General features: G+C 44.6%; 1 protein-coding gene across 1 annotated transcript; it reads right to left on the bottom strand.

The window, feature by feature from the left end:
• Positions 1-712: 712 nt before the first annotated feature.
• On the bottom strand, positions 713-17,956 carry crb1 (crumbs cell polarity complex component 1). The gene is made up of 13 exons (XM_028403943.1): positions 17,881-17,956; positions 15,416-15,652; positions 14,351-14,546; positions 14,090-14,229; positions 13,799-13,981; positions 11,261-12,226; positions 9,608-10,158; positions 9,285-9,450; positions 7,554-8,487; positions 6,841-6,885; positions 6,215-6,337; positions 5,942-6,068; positions 713-1,192 (listed from the first exon to the last, which is right to left on the bottom strand). Exons 1-13 carry the CDS (start codon positions 17,954-17,956, stop codon positions 974-976), a joined length of 3,963 nt encoding a protein of 1,320 aa, XP_028259744.1. The 3' UTR covers positions 713-973.
• Between the last annotated feature and the right edge of the window lie 463 nt (positions 17,957-18,419).

Raw genomic sequence — 18,419 nt, 5'->3', positions numbered from 1 at the left:
GACCACAACTCTCTGTCATCTCACACAGATCATGGCTTTTTTTTATTATTATCATGTTTGATTATATTTGGGTGTGTTATCCTCAGTTCTGCCTCACAGTGTTGCTGCTCATTGCTCAGAGATCATTGTTTGTTGACAGTCAGTCTGTTTATTCTGCAGATAATATTGTTTGTTGTTTCAGTGATTCCTGTCTGTTTTATGTCTTTTTGTCGATTAGAGATAAGGGACACTTATTAGAGGACATCACATAACAGACGGTGATCTACAAAACAACAACTTATAACCTTTGTTCACACACACACACACACGTAACCTCGGCAGCCCCACAACTCCCATCAGTCAGTGTAGCAGCAGCATCATTCAAGATAATATAACACTCAAAATAAATTAAATCAACTTTAATCATCCAGCAGATCATCTTTTTTACATTCGCTAACAATTAAATGTAAAAAAAAAACAAAATCACAGTTTAAAAGAAAAATATAATCAGTACAGTATTTACACATGGAAATAACTGCATTCTGTTCAGTTCTACTAACGTACCAGTCAGCCTATAAGAAACTACTCTGGTTTGATTGATCCTGACATCATCGTCTATGAGGAGCGAGTTCAGAGATAAATGAACCATCAGTAGTGACGCTCCACAGACTGACATGCAGTTAACAAAGACTTAGATCAGGCATCAAAACACATTTAAAGACAAAAAAAAGTTCTTCCTCTCTGCCTCAGAGCTCTGTGTTCATCCGATCAATTATCCACAATAAGAAAAATACAGATTAATAACAGCTTAAATATTTAAATGACACCCTGACTTGAATGGCTTTCAGGTAATGTTTTTATGACCAGTGTGTTTTATTTCAGGGCTCCATCAAACACAAGCAGACTCTTCGACTGACTGTGTGTAAGTAAGACTCCAGATATTTAGTCCAAATTGTTCCTACATTACCACCCCGTGTGTAAACATTCCTCCGTGTCATATCAGTCTCTCCATCGGCGGCGGCTGGGTGATGCTCCACATCTCCACCCGGGATCCTTCCTTCTCCTGGCGGCTTGGGCTATAGGTGCCGTGGGTGGCGCGGCGATTAAGCGCCACAACCAGGCCAACGGAGGTCAGGATGAGAACCAGCAGAAGAACGACAGACGCCAGACTGATGGACAGCAAGAGGTCAGAGGTCAAACCCTCAGAGGTCAGCTGGAGGGGAGAGAGGCAGAGCGATGAGTGATGCTCATTCACAGGATCTGTGGTCTATTTCTTTCTCTCACACACTTTTTTGTTTTTTCTTCTCACACACATTTCCTCTCCTGACTCCTTCACACTACACCAGGCGCTCCACACGTGCTGCCAAAGTGCTGATGGATGTGTTTCCCAGCTCGGCAGGTGGGTTGCGACCACCAGGAGCCTCAAGTTCCTGCGGACTGAAACCTCCCTCCGTCTGCCGCCTCTCTCGCAGTTTGGCTGCAGCGAGCGCCAGCCCCAGCATCACCACTATCGCCAAGCCAACCAGACACGGTGCCAGCACGGCTGCCAACCGTGAGCTGTATGGAGCACGCTCCATCTGTGAAGGATCACACACACACACACACACACACACACATACACACACACACACACAGAGGCAAGACGCTGCCTGATGATCCCGTCAATTACATATACAACAAACACCACCAGGAACACACACCCATTTCCAGCAGGATTACATGAGGCGTCTGATTCGTATCCAGGTGCTTCTAATGACTAACACACACACACACACCAGGTCACCAATCAAACCCGAGTGGATCAGGATGAATTATAAAGCTTCACAGTGCAGCAGGTGAGTGATTGAGCAGAAACCAGAGCAGCAGGTGCACTTACATCAGCAGTCGTGGATGGTATGATAGTTGTTGATGCTACAACAGCACAACAGCCGTAAGTCTCAACAACACACACACAAAAATCCTCACTGACAGCATCTGCATGACGAAAGATTCCTACTGAACATGTCAGGTAACGTGGCTATGAAAAATAATCTCAGAAGTCAGCAAACTTTACACCGAGCAATCAGCATGGCAACATAATTCTAATAAATATACAACCATCCATATCCCGAGGCAAAAAATATCTCATGCTTGACGCTGCAGACATTAGACTTTCTTTCCCCCTCGCCACAGGTTCTTTGTTGACTCCTGGAAAGTGCTTACCTGTCACTGCAGCACAGTTGGCTGTCAGAGCGAGTGTGACACAAGCGAGCCGGAGCAGCCTGCAGCCAGGACCCGCCATCAGTCACTGACTGCCACACACACAGACACAGAGATGTCTAACTAACCAGTCTCTAAGGTACACGGTAAGGCCACCCTGAAGCCTTCGCAGAGCGGCTACGCACACAGAGACGGCAGCAATGCTTCCCTGCTGTCAGCACTATCAGCAGAGTGTCTCTGTGTGTGTCTGTGTATAGGTGTGTGTGTGTGTGTCTGTCGGTGTGCCTGCCAGATAAGCTGCCCTCATGCGTTTCTGTGAAGCAGACCGAACTTCTGTGAATGCCACCAGCTCTCTGCTGAAACTGCACTTCAGCACCAGATGCTGCTTTTTTTATGCTGGCAAAGCACAATTCTTCCTCTCTGCTCCTCTCACTCTCAAAGGATCGGCCACATCAGTGCCGACACAGAGAAACTGCTTCCCATTTCCTCCCCCTCACCATTACCTGTGCCTGCACGCACACACACTACCAGACAGAAGAGAGGAGGCAGGTGTACAAGAGAGCCATCACATATTAATATGTTCAAAACCATGCAAGTGTTACAAGATGTGATTTCTGAACAATTTCTGCTGATCATTGTTGTCGATAATATTATCTAATGTATGTAAGGAGTGATTGAAGTTCATGGCCTTAGGCAGACAAAGTCTGTTTTAAGAAAACTGCAGAGGTCCACCAGCAATGGACTCCATCTTGATGAATATAATAACAGTTTCATGAGGTCAGGTCCACCAGCAGTGTGGTCATGTCCTGCTAGCACTCTCCTCTCATCACTTTCTCATGATACATTCTTTGATCTGAGAGGTCAGCGTGGAGTAACAGTGCGACCCTTCCACAACACAGGGACCACCACCCTGATGCAAACCCTATAAGCCAGAGACTCTGGGTGTATGTGTGTCCACAGTTTGGATTGTTCTTCCATGTCTGGTTGAAAGTGATGTCATACATAGTTTCTGCTGGAGAAATATCTCTGGATCCTCCTTACTAATGACACATTGTCTCACTGTTGAGCTGAATCTGTGTGCGACCCTGTGAGCTGACACACTGGGTCATTTAGAGTTTATTGTGGATAACTTGGACACGTTGAGGGGAGTAACCAGCTCTGTTGTGGCCTGTTGAGCTGTCAAGCTCATGTCAGTGGTCTCCCATCCATCCAGGACATTTTTCAGTCTCTCTCTCTCTCTCTCTCTCTCTTTCTCTCTCTCTCTCTCTCTCTGCCATGTTTGGTTGCCCCCTTCTTCATCTTGCTGCAAGAATCAGCACGTGTTGCCACCGTGTCCTCGTGGACCTTGCTAGATGATAAGACCCTGAGACAGCTAAAGACTGCACAAAGACTAATGTTGTCCATTCTCTCAGATGTCGCTGACTTGCAATTTTGAGTTTACTAAAACAAGTTTGCTTAAGAGTTCAGAATTAAATTACATGTACACGTAATCAGCGCTGCAGTTTCTGCCACTCCTTCACCAGGAGCTTCTAGAAGCTCAGCAGAAATTCTTTCATTTAGAGCACAACACAAAAACAGGGAGGAAATTAAAAGAAAAGGTCAGACAGACGCCCTGAACTGTGACTCTTTATGCACGGGTCGTGTTAAAACAAAAAAAGATCCTTCATACAGTCTCGGATTGAGCGTATATGGACAGAGGTGTACAGTCACGGCAGCACTGTACCTCTATGTGAGCGTGTCTATGAGTTATTCTGGGACGTAAACACTCTACATCTTGTTTAAAAAGATTAAGCGTCTATGTTTGGTGGCACGTTATCCACCTGACTTCAACTCTCCTGCTCCTTTACACACACAAAGACACTGATGAGAAGGTGAAAATGGAGGAAAAGGGGTTAAAGAAAAGAAAAATCAAACATGAAAAGAGGACAGATGACAAATCATAGCTGATAAGAAAGATTTTTTTATTTAACAACAAAGACAAAGAGACAGACAGACACACGCCAATGTTGGATATGATGGAAGAAACATGGACAGAAAAGACGTCATACATGGATCATTTTGAAAAAGACGACGAGGACATGCACAAATCTACCATGAGAGACGCACAAGCACAATGATTTAGAGAAACAATGACCGCAACAGAGCGGTGAAATACCATCCGAGCAGAGCCACGGAGGGTTCAGGCTTAAAAATATCTTTGGAAGGTTTAGAGACAGAAAACTTGTTCTTTGGTACAAAACAACACATGCAGCAGTCAGTCAGTCAGTCATCCAGTCACCGCAGTGTTCTGAACGCACATCAAGAACAAAGTGAGACATCCTGTCGTCTTCTAGCCCCTCTAGGTGTCTTTGTAACTGCAACACTGCTTTTCATAGCTCACAAATTCATCCGTGTGGAGCTCCCAAAATCCTGCTCAGACTGACAGGATACCTTCAGTGGAAACATTATAAATAACTCATGTCTCACAATGTTCCTCGCCCCCGCAAAACAACGGCTTAGCGAGCACAGAGCAACCTTCCCTTTACAGACTCATATTACACATCTACAGCCGATTGTCTGATCAATCAATCATTCAATTGACCACTGAATATATATATAATATATAATATAATCACCAAGTAACACCTTTAATGGAATCTTTCTCCCTCTCAAATGTCTGTGAGGTCATAGCGAGCAGTTTTAAAGAGTTACTGTACTGTAGCTTTACACTAATCTGTGTTGGCTTTAGTGCCTTTATAATCAATAATTACTTTGTATACATATAATGTTGGAGCCTGACCCATATTCTTTTATACACATTGTGCTATATATATAGCTCCTATGCTATAACATCCAGGTAAAAATGATGGTTGTGTTGTTGTTTACTAATGTGTTTCACAGCATGAGAGTATCAAACAGCGCACTCTGCTGGACAAACTTCATCATTACATCACTCTTAATTATCCCGAGCATCTTTCCTGCATTTTGTTGTGTAGAAAAATATTTGTTTAAGTGCATGTATTCAATGGCAGTATATTAGACTGGTATTGGAGGAACCTACATGGATCAGGCTTTGTACTGGATAAGGTGCAGCTGATCACCAAAGTATCATTTTTTTTAAGGCACAAAACAATTCAGTTGTACCATCACCTTAAAGGTAGGGTAGGAGATTTCATTCTGATGCACTTTTTGTTAAATTAGTTTAACTTCTATTTACAATCCGATAGCAACCGATAGTTTCGCTTTAAAATGAAGAATACTAATCATCTGTGGAAGCTATGAAACGCTAAGAACATCAGCCAATCCTGCGAGGCACCCCTGCGCATATAGTTGGCTGGTTGTCACTCTCTTCCTGCTCTGCGCGCACCAGAGAGGTACGTGCATGATGGCCGAAGTCACAGACTAGTTGGGAGGCGTGGCTTCAGAGTGAGCTCCGAGAGAAAGGGGCGTGTGTTTACTTTCAAAATCTGGCTGACTCTCACTGAGTTTTCAAAATCTCCTACCCTACCTTTAAACCTGGAGAAATCCCTAATGTGCTCAAAATGCTGGTGTTTAACACTTGAAGTATGCTTTGTATGGAGAACTACTGGTTATCCTCATCATTAGTTAATTCACCAACAAATCCCCCTTCTGCATCCATTCTCAAACACTCACACACACAGACTCAGTCATTTCCTCCCCAGTCCACCTCTGGCTCATCATCCAGCCTGAGGATGAGGTAGGAGAGCAGCTGGAAGAGGTTCTGCCACAGCAGAATAGCCACGTAAAAGTAAATGTCGCTTACATCCGTCTGACACGTGTCTCCAGCGTAGCTCATGTCGCACACGCACACAAACTTGTTGATGAGGTTGCGACAGTAGCCTCCGTTCAGACAGGGGTTGGACTTGCATTCATCGACTTCCTGCTCGCAGCTGCGGACACAAAATCACACGGGCCAATCAGAGACTGTTATTGGCCATATTTGTTGAGCTATATATCTATATATGTGTGTGTGTTGCATTCAAACGGGTCTATTTCATATGTTTTATTTCTATCTATTTGTGATTTTCTTTCCTACCGGTGCCCGATGAAGCCTGGTGGACAGTCACAGGACAGCTCCCGGCCGCTGCAGTTGCCTCCGTTGAAGCAGGTGTAATTTCTGCCTTCATCACCGCAGACAGACACAGGCAGTTTGGGCCGTCTGGTAAAGGACAGACATATATGAGGGTGAATACTGTGTGTTGTGTTTCACCTAAAGCTGTAGTAGGTCTATTGTTCAGCAGGTTATGTGTGCCAGATTCAGCCAAGCAGCAGCAGCTGTATTGTTCGGCCTCCTGCTGTTCACCATGGGGGGAGACAAAGAAGCTTTGGAGGCGACCAGGGTAAAAAGATTAAAGATTTCTGGTGACTATTCACCAGCAGGACGTCAACGCACATGTACGGGAATGAGAGAGGTTTCACTTTGGCCTCTGTCTGCACTTCCTTCCTTTAAATGGATCTGGCAGCTTAGGTGGGGATGATAGGCCTCATTTTGAACTACAGCTGTCACTCATTTGAAAAAACTGTGTCAGAGGGAGTGTTAATATTTGCTTTGCTTGGCATTTTGTCACACAAACAGTTGAACAAAACAAAGTGACATTTGAGAGACAAATATCTAAACAGGAAGCAAACATCTGGGAACAAAACAAAAAAAAAACAACTCACACTTTTCTGACAACGATGTACCATGGAATTTCTTCAACACGCTCGCTGCAGAGGAACAGAAAGGAAGATGGTGAAAGCAGGAAGAAAGAGGCACAAACAAAAGAGGCAAACAAAAAGAAGGCATTCTGATGAAAACTTTACAGCAAAGACGTTCCCAGTGAAGGGAGATCGCTCGACTGGTGCGGCTTGCTTAGCGAGACACTTGCAAAGGTTTTTTGTTTTTTGTTTTTTTGTCAGTGTGCAAAGAGGCAAAATGCATGAGGCTGTGTGTTTACAGGATAAATGCTCGGAGGCGTTCCCCTGCTGGTTCTCCGAGGCAAACGGAAGATGACAGGGGAACAAAACTGGCGCCGAACCAGAGAGCCTTGTGTAGTGAGACACGGCAGCAGACTGAGGCCTTTTCTGGCTGACACTAGAATAGATGTGCAGCTTCTGAGGTGCTCGGTGCAGGCGTGGTTGAAATGCTGAACAGAGGCAGAGATGTGGAGACATTTACAGTGAAGGGCTTTGTTTGTGTGGTCTCTTGTCTGTGCAATTTTGGAGCATTTATTTCTGTATTTCGTGTTTTCTATCTAAGGTTTTGTCACAGTTATCTTTGGAGCGTGAAATATATTCATCATGGGACTGTTTGCTTTCTGCTTCGTCTACATTTTCCACAGGCTGTTTGATTCTATTCCTGCTTTCCTGTTTATCCAGAAAACACCTGAACTCACTTGCAGAGAGGTCCCGTGTAGTTCTCAGCGCAGAGGCAGGCGTAACTGTCCGGCCCATGCAGACAGGTGCCTCCGTTGGCACACAGGTGGTTTTCGCACATGTCCACCTCTTCCTCACAGTTCACACCTGCGTAGCCGGCCTCACAGGTGCACTCATAGGTCAGCCCGTTGACGCTGCAGTTGCCGCGGATGCAGGGATTTGAAGCGCAGGTATCCAGGAAGAAGTCGCAGCGCCTCCCAGCCCAGCCCTCTGCACAGCTGCAGTTGTAGGTGTTGAAGAGGTCCTGGCACTCCCCTCTATTCTGGCAGGGGTTGGGCTCACACACAGGAGCCCCACTGCAGCCGATGAGTGCTGGCTGCAGGGAAGTCTGGATAAACTGCTCCTCCTGCAGGCGTGGGAGGTTGACGTCTGAGGCGCGGAGGTAAGACAGAGCGATGCCACCCAGCTCCACAGTGCTCAGACAACCAGCCAGGGTCCAGCCAGTGTCTGGGGCCAGGCCTCCCAAGAAGATGTCCACTCCCTCTCTGAGGAAGTTCAGGTTGCCTCCTTTGCTCCTGGAAGTACTGGCTTCTTCTATTTCTTCATCCACCACTAAAGTCCACCGAGACGTCTGCGCCCATGGTGCTGCCATGAAGAAGTGGACGCTGTGCCACTCACCATCGCTGATGCTGCTCCTGCTGCTGAGACTGACTGTCGACACTCCCTCCTCCACCCCGCTGTCAAACCCTTCAGTGCTCTGAAGCTCCATGAAAATGAAGCCATCCTGCATAGAGACTGTGATGAAAGCTGCACCCTTCTCCACATGTAGGATGGCTGTGTTACGTTTCCGCGTGCGCAGGTTTAGGGACAGGTTAGTGAGGTTGCGGGATATGAAGCCGTTTCCTCGGAAGGTCAACACAGTGCTGTCATTCAGGAAGGTCGCGTTGGTGTAACCTAGGAGATGAAGAGGTACAAGTCAATAGAAGTACAGGTAGAAGTTTAGCATCACTCCCACATATAGTAGCTGCTTGTTCCTCAGTGAGAGGTCTTACACAACAGAAGGACAACCATGGAAATAATCCATGCAAAAAAGGATAATCTGGCCTCAGCCCACCACGGCACCACGAGTATTGTATCACTGGGTTACACGGATCATTGACAAATTCCACAAACAAGGTCAAAGGTCAGGTAACAAACATTTACTATGAGTAAGATATAAACAACTGTGTGCTTTTATGTAAGTAAGAAACAGAGAAAGCAACAAATTAAAGATGGCTAATGGTGCAGGATTTTAATTCCCATGTTTGATCTTCTGTTTGTCTTTGAGGATCTTTTTTTTACTCTTATGGTAAAATATTTGAATTAGATACATCATTCAAAATTCCCTTCATAAGTGCAAAGGATGTAATGGACAAGTATGCTTTTTAACTGCATTAACTGAGCTGCAATTTACTGAAACTCTGCTCTGCTGCCCACAGGGACCGGATCACTCTGCTGCCCTGTATTCCATGTAGGCTGTTATTGGAGGACCCTGCTAGTCATCAGCCATGAAAGACTTCATGTGGCCCTTATAGTGAAGAAAAAGTGAGTCGTCACTCAAACAAAGGTCAGCTGTAGACCTTCTTCAAGATCCCAAACATGAACAGGAGAGACAATTAGGGTTAGTCATGCTATTATATAGACTTTTAGCATGTAATTTAGATGAAGACAACTCAGAAAACTCTGCTGCTTATATCTTTGAGGTCACTTACATTCATATCCCTGGTTCAGCATCCTGCACTCTGCATCTGCCGGACAAGGTGACAGCTCACACCACTTGACATCTTCACAGCGCCGCCCTGCTGTGCTGGAGGGGCAGACACAGGTGAAGTCGTCCCATTTTGAGAAGCACATGCCCCCGTGTAGACATGGATTCCTCTGAAAATGAGAAAATGAGAGGGGCAATGTGACTTAGGGAGTTATGTCACACATTCAGCCCTCATGTAAGGAGGAAGAATAGGCTTGATGTGTTAGTGTTTGCATTTTCTAATCTGCCATTAGTTAATGAACCTGCAGAGTCCTCTCTGTTACTCACACTGCAGGTGTTGTCTCCAGAGCAACCAGCGGTCACATTTTCCATGAGCTCAAGAGGATATGATCTCACTGAGGTATCCAGCCCAAAGAACTGCAGCCTCCTGTCACTGATCCTCAGGTCCTGGATACAACCTTTGAAATATCCACCAAACACTGACGTGTCTTCCTCCTCCAGCAGACCTCCCACATGCACAGTGTCACCTGCCAGGACATTGACCATCCCAACCTCCACTTCTCCCTGTTTCTGAGCTTCTACATAAAGAATCATACGATCCATCAGCACCTCCACGCTCACAAAGTGCACCTCTCCATCATCAATGGCACTCTCTGCCCTCAGGCTCTCCAAGTTATTGAGCTGAACTGCGACCTTGCCGTCCTCCAGCCACATGTGCAGGTACTGGCTGCCGCTGTTGGCGAGCACCAGGAGGAGTCCATTGTGCCTCCGTGTGCGCAGGAAGAGGGAGATGGAGAGGTTTTGACCCAGATCATCAGTGACAGTGAACGCTGCATAGCTGTGAAAGTCCTCGTTCCCAAAGCGAGCCGTCACATGTTCTGCAGAAGAAGAAAAGAAGGTTTATCGCTGAGGGGGGTGATGCCCTGACGCATCCATCCATCCTAACCCTAACCCTAACGTGTGTTGTACAGGCATGTCAGAGCACATTTAACTGTGCTTTTAGGCTCCCTCCAACCAGTCAAGCTCAATGGATGGTTACTTAGAAGCCCTTTAACCGTCTACAAAGCAGGTTTTTGGATAGCTGCCATTCTCAGCACCAGCAGGCTTTAGGCCACGGCTACATGCAGCCTCTTACTCAATGAAGGTCAATCGGGGTGAATTGGACAACTTCCTTTGCCAGTAATAATTATCTTCTGCACAATAACATTTTTGCACCCATACTATACCTTTGAACTTAATTATTTTCAGATTATGATAAATGATAGTCTGTGTGCAGAAAGACGAAATTTAAGCAGCCACCAGCCCACATAAAGGCTGCTCTGTGTCCACTGTCAGCACTTTCCACAGTGGGTGGGTCACCTTATCATACAGGCAGGACACTGAGAATTAACCAGAGAGACACTATATTTCCCATTTAAATGTGTGTGTGCGCCAATACTCCTACGGACATCAGTAATCTTCTTTGAGTCAGAAGGCCACAGACGTCTGTAGAAAAAAAACTAAACTACTAAATATTTTCAGCAGAAACTGCAATAAAATCTGCTGCCAAAACATATTTGTGATCCAGTGCCTAATGTTCTGGTCACAGCAGCCAACTGTGTACCGAACAATGTGGCAGTTCCTTGTTTAGCATGTTTCCAAAATAGACTCCCTTATATGCTTAATCCAGTGTCGTCAGATAAGAGGATCTCTGCCTACGTTCTTTACTGTGCCTTTTGACTGGTCTTTGCTCCGCCCCCTTATCTTCGGTTACACATCAGCAACTGAGGATGTTATTTAATTATCCACTTACGAAATTTGTGGAAAGTGACCTAACACTCTTTCCTCTCATCTCAATTAATCAGGTCAGCTTAAAGCTTAAAGACTTTTGTAAGTCTCACCTCTGTTTAGGTTATGACATTTTAAACATCTGCTCCTGTTGTTACGCTGCATTATTTGGCCTGTTTTATTATTAACAGGTGATACGCTTCACAAACCTACCCTCCTCACAGTCCTGCCCCTCATAAGGCCTTGGACACTGGCACTGGTAGCTCTGCCACAGGTTCACACACTGTCCTCTGTTTTGGCAAGGCACATCCAGACAGCGGTCTCTGTGGCTGCAGCCGGGGGACACATTAACAGCGGAGTCGCTCAGCCATTCCTCAGGGACGACAAGCTGCCAGTCCACAAACACATCCTGCATGCAGCCAATGAAGGCAGGAATGGCAGAGAACTCACTGGAACCACTTGAGTCTTGAAGTATTCCTCCAATAAAAGTGTTCTGAGGAGGTGACACAAGCCCAGCCAGGTTGCTTTGGACTGCCGCCGCCTTGTGGCATATCTGTCCCACACACCTCCCATCTGTATCCAGCAGTTTCAGGCTGAGCACCCAGTTTTCCAGCACAGCCTCTACAGAATGCCACTCTCCATCTGTGACATTGTGTGTAAGCTCCAGAACCTGGCTCAGGCTTTCTGTTTCAGCCCCATCAGAGGTCTCCCTCCTCAGTGTGAGACGCAGCTCCCCTCCCTCCAGCAACAGACTCAGCAGCAGCCCCCTGCTGCTCCGCTGGAACAACACCCCTCGAGGCTGAACAGTCTTGAAGCTCAGGGTGATGTTACAGGTCACTTCAGCATCCACCAGAGGACTGTGCAGCAGCAGGTAGCCTCTGCGCTCAAAGGAAAAAGTGGTGGGAGTCTTACAGAGAGGTCCAGTGAAACCAGGTGAGCATGAACAGGTGTATCCATGAGTCCCATCCAACAGGAAAGGAAAGCAGGAGCCTTGGTTCTGGCACTCATGGCCCTCACAGCCCACTAACTTTATGTCACAGTTTACACCTCCATAAATGACGCCGTCAGGACTGTATGTGAGGCAGTGGCAGGTGTAGCCCCCAACACGGCTCTCACACCTGCCCCCATTCTGGCAGGGACTGGACTCACACTGGTTTATGACCTCCTGGCAGAGGGAACCTGCCAGAAGAAAGACATGATAGAAGTCACACAAATACTCTTCCCACTGCTGCTGTCAATAAACGTTTAGACAAAACTCATAAGATTATTATTATCTTCAGTAAATCTTACTATACACTATTAACATAACAACAGGTGTGCTCCATTGAACGTTATGTAGCCATTAAGGTTTGAACTGCTAGCAAGGAAAGCTAAAAGAACACAGGATTTGAATGCCTGTTATGTAACAGCCATACGTAGTCTATTAACATTTTGCTGTTACCTGTTCCAAGGAACAAAATCCCCAAAATCCATGGTGCGGGTGTCCACATTATGCTGTCACGTTTTCCCCCAGAACAGCCCCAAATTTCTCTGACTGCACCATATTATTGTATGTGTGCACAGGCCATCCAGGAAGAGGTCTGCTGCTCCTTGTCTACTTCTGTTAACCGCACAGGGCTGAATAGCTCCAGTCAGGAGACCAGCAAAGCCAGATCCTGGGGATTAAGCTAATACTATTTGGCCACCTTACTGAGTCAGTGCCACTGCGACTGGCAGAGAGTCAATTTTTAGAACACTGTTCTCAGCAGGCGACAGCTCACAGTCTTACTGCAGGAACGGGTCTTCAAAATTTTCAAGATTTTATCATTTTATCTTGATGTAACACCCCTTCAGAGGAGTTTATCTGGACACAAACTATTAGCATATTATTGTAAATGTGTCATTTTTAACCAGTCTCACATACATACATATTACCTGGTAAGGAGATGCCCTCAATATAAATTTTTATTCTTAAGTTTTAGAATTGGGCGGTATGGTGGTTAGCATTGTGCCTTTCTGTGTGGAGTTTGCAAGTTCTCTAAATTGCCCCTAGGTGTCAGAGTGAGTCTGTCTGTATGTTGCCCTGTGATGGACTGGTGACCTGTCCAGGGTTTACACCACCTCTCACCCGTAGATAGCTGGGATAAGCTCCAGCCCCCTGTGACCCTGCACTGCAGGACAGTGTATTTTGAGGATGGATGGATGGAAGTTTTAGAACTAATTATTCTTCTATGTTTCATCATTAAATTGAACTGAAGTGCAATTAAAATAGAATATAATCTACATTGTAATGATGATCTAATTATACTAAATTATGATTATTCTTTTTTTCATTTCTTAAAGTAATGTATGCATATCATGGTTTTTTTCTGATATAACCACTAGGGGGCACCAAAGTAACAGAATTCCAAACTTTAAAGTTTTTGCCAGTTTATTGAAATTTAAAAAAAAGACTTCATGAACTGCAGTGTCTATAATACTCGTACTATTGCATGGGCATGCATGCAGTTTGCATACAGCTAGGGCACACTATGACATCACAACAACATGAACTTTGACCTTCTTTCTGATATTATTTATTTAATCTGAGCTACAGAGCTACAACAAAATGAAATATTTCCAGACTCACGGAGTTCTGCTGTTTGCACTTCATAATGTTGTCTCTATGCTCTTATCTCTTTGGAGCTCAGTTATGTGACCTAGCCTCCTCCTTTCTCACGTTGTTGTCGCTCTAATCAAAAGCGTCTCATTGTTAACAGCCAGCTTCTGTACCTGTTGTTCCTGGAGGACAGCTGCAGATGTAACCTGCAGCATCCTGCTGGTCATAGACTTCAGGCAGCAGTGGCTCACTTCCATACAAGGCCTGCCACGACCTCTCAATGCAGCTGCCCCCATGCATGCAAGGACTGCTGCTACACTCGCTGATGTCTATATCACAGTGACGCCCTTCAAACCCTGAAAGGACCAAGAGGACAGTGTTTCAGGTCTTACTTCCTTATTTTACATTAATTTCTCTTCTCTACTTTGAATGTCCTTTAATAAAATAAGAGCTGCTTTACTTACCAGGCCAGCACTCACAGGTGTAGTTACCCTGGTTGTCCCTGCAGATGGCACTGTTAAAGCACGGCTGGGAGTAACATGGTGGCAGTGGCGTCTCACAGTGTCTGCCAGTGAAGGCTGTATGAGAGCAGTCACAGCTGTATCTGAAACAGTCACCCAACACAGAGTGTTAGGATTTATGAGTCACAATAAAAACATGTTTTTCTTCCTTCAGTCTTTATTTACAGCTCACTTCATCTCAATGGCTGACAGTGGGCTACTCACTCATTCACCCCGTCTATACACAGAGCCCCATTCTGGCAGGGCTGCTCTTGGCACTCATCAATGTTGATTTCGCATCGGTGTCCTTGGAAACCGGGGAGGCAGGTGCAAGTGAAGCCACCAGCGTAGTCATGGCAACTGCCGCCACTGAGACAGGGATGTGATTGACACTCATCAATCTGGACCTCGCATGTGGCTCCTGTCAAACATCAAAGTTAGACAGAGGGCAGGTGAGCCACACAGCTGGGGGGGCACAGGCTGAAAGTAAAGGAAGCTTCTATGTGGAGCGGCTGTGATCATGTGTAGTTTGCTCTTTTATCTCACTGCAGCTGTTTTCTTTCCTCCAATATGGAGTATTTCCTTCATACTGTCCCAGTACTACTCTGCTAAAATACAAGGACGTCTTTTATGCAAAAAGTGAAAAAGAAAATATCTCATTTTAGCTGCTTCAATGCAGTAAACTAGCTAAATAAATCATTTTTATTATAATGCTATCATTATTTTATCAAAGAATTTAGAGGTCAAAACATAATTAGCTGTATTTAATTAGCCTGCAGTCAAATATGTGGTTAATTATATTACATTTACATTCTTACAACCAACAGATTAAATAAAGCCTGTAGTATTCACTTCAAAATGTTAAAGTAGTTGTAGTTTAGTTTCACAAGTGCTCACCCAACTGAAGGCCAGCTAGTTAGCAGAGTAGTTAGAGGATTTGTCACCCAATTTATTTTAAAACTAAAGAATGATTTATTATTATTATCTTTTTCACAGGTTTTCAGTCTATATCCAGTACAGAAAAGGGCCTTTTTTCGAGAAAAAAATATTACATTCAGAGTGACTCCTCTTTATTCTACTTTTGGTAGCACCATTGTGTTCATTCATTAACTCACAGTGTTACATACAGGACACATGAGCATACCATTACTTTAAGGTTTATTATAATAATTCTACTCCCACTTGTACTGTGTGTGTAGATGTGTGCATTTATTCAACACTAAAGTTAGGCAACACTTTTATTTAATCATTTTAATGAAGTGGTCAGATGGTCTTGGGAGACCGACTCACCGGTGAATCCAGGAGGACACACACAGGAGAATCTGCCCACTCTGTCCACACAGGTGGCTCCGTTCCTGCAGGGCTGCGAAACACACTCGTTCACATCAATCTGACAGTGAGCGCCCTGGAAACCCGGCACACAGAAGCAGGAGTAACCGTCCCCACGGAGCCGGCATAACGCCCGGTTCTGGCACGGGTTTGGGGAGCACAGGTCCACAGTGGCGGGCAGATTGTCAGGGGAAGCACCTGGAAACAGATCATGTTAGAAAAAGAAAGTCCTTATTACCACATATAAAAATGTACTCCTTATGATAATCTGTTGTCTCTTCTATAACATTATATTAGATGAACAGTTCATCAAAGGTCCAAATAATTCCTTCAATGACTCTCAACTACATAACAATTGTTTGCACCAGTACACCTCTAAATGCACTTGAATGCTATTTTAGCTTGATCATGTCTGGCTTGAAGCTCTTTTATCTCCGCTTAGCTTTGATTAAAAAATAAATAAATAATTAAATAAAACACTGGCTGGCAGTTGTTTCGAGGGTTTTAAATTTAAGAACCTCTCAAGGCGTCATGGCTGGCTGCCACGGTAACCAATTCCACTGTTTGGCTTCAATCTATTTCCATGGAAACCGCATCCAACTGAAGATTTGAGGCATTTGTTCCTTTACACTTGATGGTGTGTTTTAATCAGTGGGGCTTAACCACCACACTGCCAGAGCTGCTGGTTTAGACCTTTTGTCAGTCAGTGCATGGTATAACTGGTAATGAGAGGATCAACACTTGATCCTTCCCAAATGTAAAGAAACAGTCACACCTGTCAGATTTTCCCCCTCTATTTTGAATGGTACCTTGTAAAACATGGACAGATGGATAATTATGATCTTCTTAACTGACTCTAAAAACTAAATCAGTTCTAACTTCTTGGGAACGCCAAGTCTGTGATGAAGCTTTGCTTTTTACTTTAAAATCATATATCATGTCTGCCTCAAAACCTGTTCCGTACAGCTCCTTCATGGAGACATCAAAGATAAATAGCTTCCGGCAAGGCATCTCAAAATTGGCATCCTCCAGGCAGAACAAATGAGACCAGCTCAGAGGCAACGATCCTTGTAATGCGTGGAATGTGCAGGAGGCCACACAGAAGCAAGATGCTGCGGAAAAAGGGGGATTTCAGCAAATGTTTTACGTCTATTACATAACAATCCTACTGCACCACATGTCTAAAAAGAGAGATAATGGGTGGCAGTATACTTGGAAATGTGGAGGTGGCGTTTTGCATTATTGGTGCAAGAAAGATTCAGTCATTATGAAGCTAGAGGCCACAAATGTAGCCCTGCTGATAGAATCTCAATAATCATGCCAAAAAAGTAATCATACTTCAAGAGCACAATCAGGCTGAGAGACTTTAAGAGTGCAATTACAGTCAATTTTTCCCAACTCTGCCACCCATCTGATGTCACTGGTGGAGGTCAATCAATTTCACAGACAGCCAGGAGGATTCTCCAGGAGCAGCTTATACATGTCTAGACTTGGACTCAGTGTGACTGAGATATGATGGAGATCAAGGGTATCAGTGGTGATGCTCTGACCATATGCCAATATTAGCACTGATTAGTACAGGGATCAACCTTTTAGATCAGACTGGGCATTTTGCAGAGATGTATATATGTGGATCAGTCTCTAACACATGTATTCTCATAGGAAGCTGTTAACAGGTGTCATTTGTTAGCTCGATCCTCTGGTCTTTTGCACGAAGTGTAGAGGATTCAGAGGCAGAACTGAGCAACTCCAGCCAACCGCACATCCCCTCCCACAGCATGTAATACTGTTTTCATATGCAAATCGCATCTAAGGGTCTTTGTTTTCGTCCTATCTGGAGGCCCTCAAATGGCACATATGGGGACATCTCCTCTGGACTGATGCATGTATGTGTCTGTCTGTGTCAGTGGTGATAAGGAGACATGTCCTTAGTGGCTGTTTTGAGAGCGCCACAAAGACATGTGGGAGTACATTCCCCTTTTGTCCAATTACACACACACACACACACACACACACACACACACACACTGGTCCCACCCCCTCATGGGTCACTATACAGCCCCCCCTCCCCATTGTTAGATCTTTTTAGTCATCTTTTCAGTCTTTGGAAAATGAGCAGAGAATGATGTCACCTCACAGACTTGTAATTGAAATTCAAAGCATGGACTGGTGAAAATGGAAGCCCGTAACTCCACACACAGAGATGAAATCACATTTTACACTTTACTTTACTTTAAATGATGAGTATGAATGAAACAGCTAATAAAGCAGCATGTTTGTATACTTTAGTATGCAGAACTGCGAGCTTGTAGTCTGGATTCAAGCTGGACAAACGCAGAAAATCTAAGTCCACACTGGTATACTGATAACAGGATGCCTGTAAACAAAAATAAACAGCTGAAAGCTGAAAAGGAGCAGTCACTTACCGTCCACCACAAGCAGCGATGAGATGAGAATTGTGCAGGCAAGTAACTCAAAATTAGAATAACGAAGTAAATCCATAATTAAGCCGGGAAACCATCCTGTTCGTTGTGTTTAACTCCAGTGCATCCGTGGATCTGCTCTTCTCTTAGATATCTGTGCTCCCGTCTGCGACGGCTCAGCTGTTGTCAACTCCAGATCCACTTGATGCACACTTCGCTTCCTGCTGGAGCACCATCAAGAGCCTCCATCACACATGCAATGATAACAAGGGACCAGAGCGTGGCGTTCAAAGGACTAACACACACACACACACACACACACACACACACACGCAATGTTACAGCAAAAACAACTTGTAATAAATAATCCGCGTAAAAATAAATAAATAAACAGCCTAACTTTTTAAATTTGCATTATGCTATTAAATAACTATCTGTGTCTATATGTCAGTCTCAAAAAAAGCTTAAAACATCATTATATGTCATTATCATCATTATATAAAACAGTTTTTATTTATTATTATGTTGTCTTCTCTTTATTA

This window comes from Parambassis ranga, chromosome 4 (genome assembly GCF_900634625.1).
Source record: "Parambassis ranga chromosome 4, fParRan2.1, whole genome shotgun sequence".
NCBI classification, from domain to species: Eukaryota; Metazoa; Chordata; class Actinopteri; family Ambassidae; genus Parambassis; species Parambassis ranga.
The sequence above is the reverse complement of the archived record's forward strand: the minus strand, read 5'-3'. Positions and strand labels throughout refer to the sequence as shown.

What these genes read in the sequence shown, in the direction of transcription:
- crb1 (XM_028403943.1), bottom strand. Translation starts at nt 17,956, where the DNA reads ATGGATTTACTTCGTTATTCTAATTTTGAGTTACTTGCCTGCACAATT. An exon ending in CTGGAGACAACACCTGCAGT is followed by an intron (nt 9,451 to 9,607) that starts GTGAGTAACAGA and finishes TCTCATTTTCAG; the next exon opens with AGGAATCCATGTCTACACGG. An exon ending in CCAGGCTTCATCGGGCACCG is followed by an intron (nt 6,069 to 6,214) that starts GTAGGAAAGAAA and finishes TTGTGTCCGCAG; the next exon opens with CTGCGAGCAGGAAGTCGATG.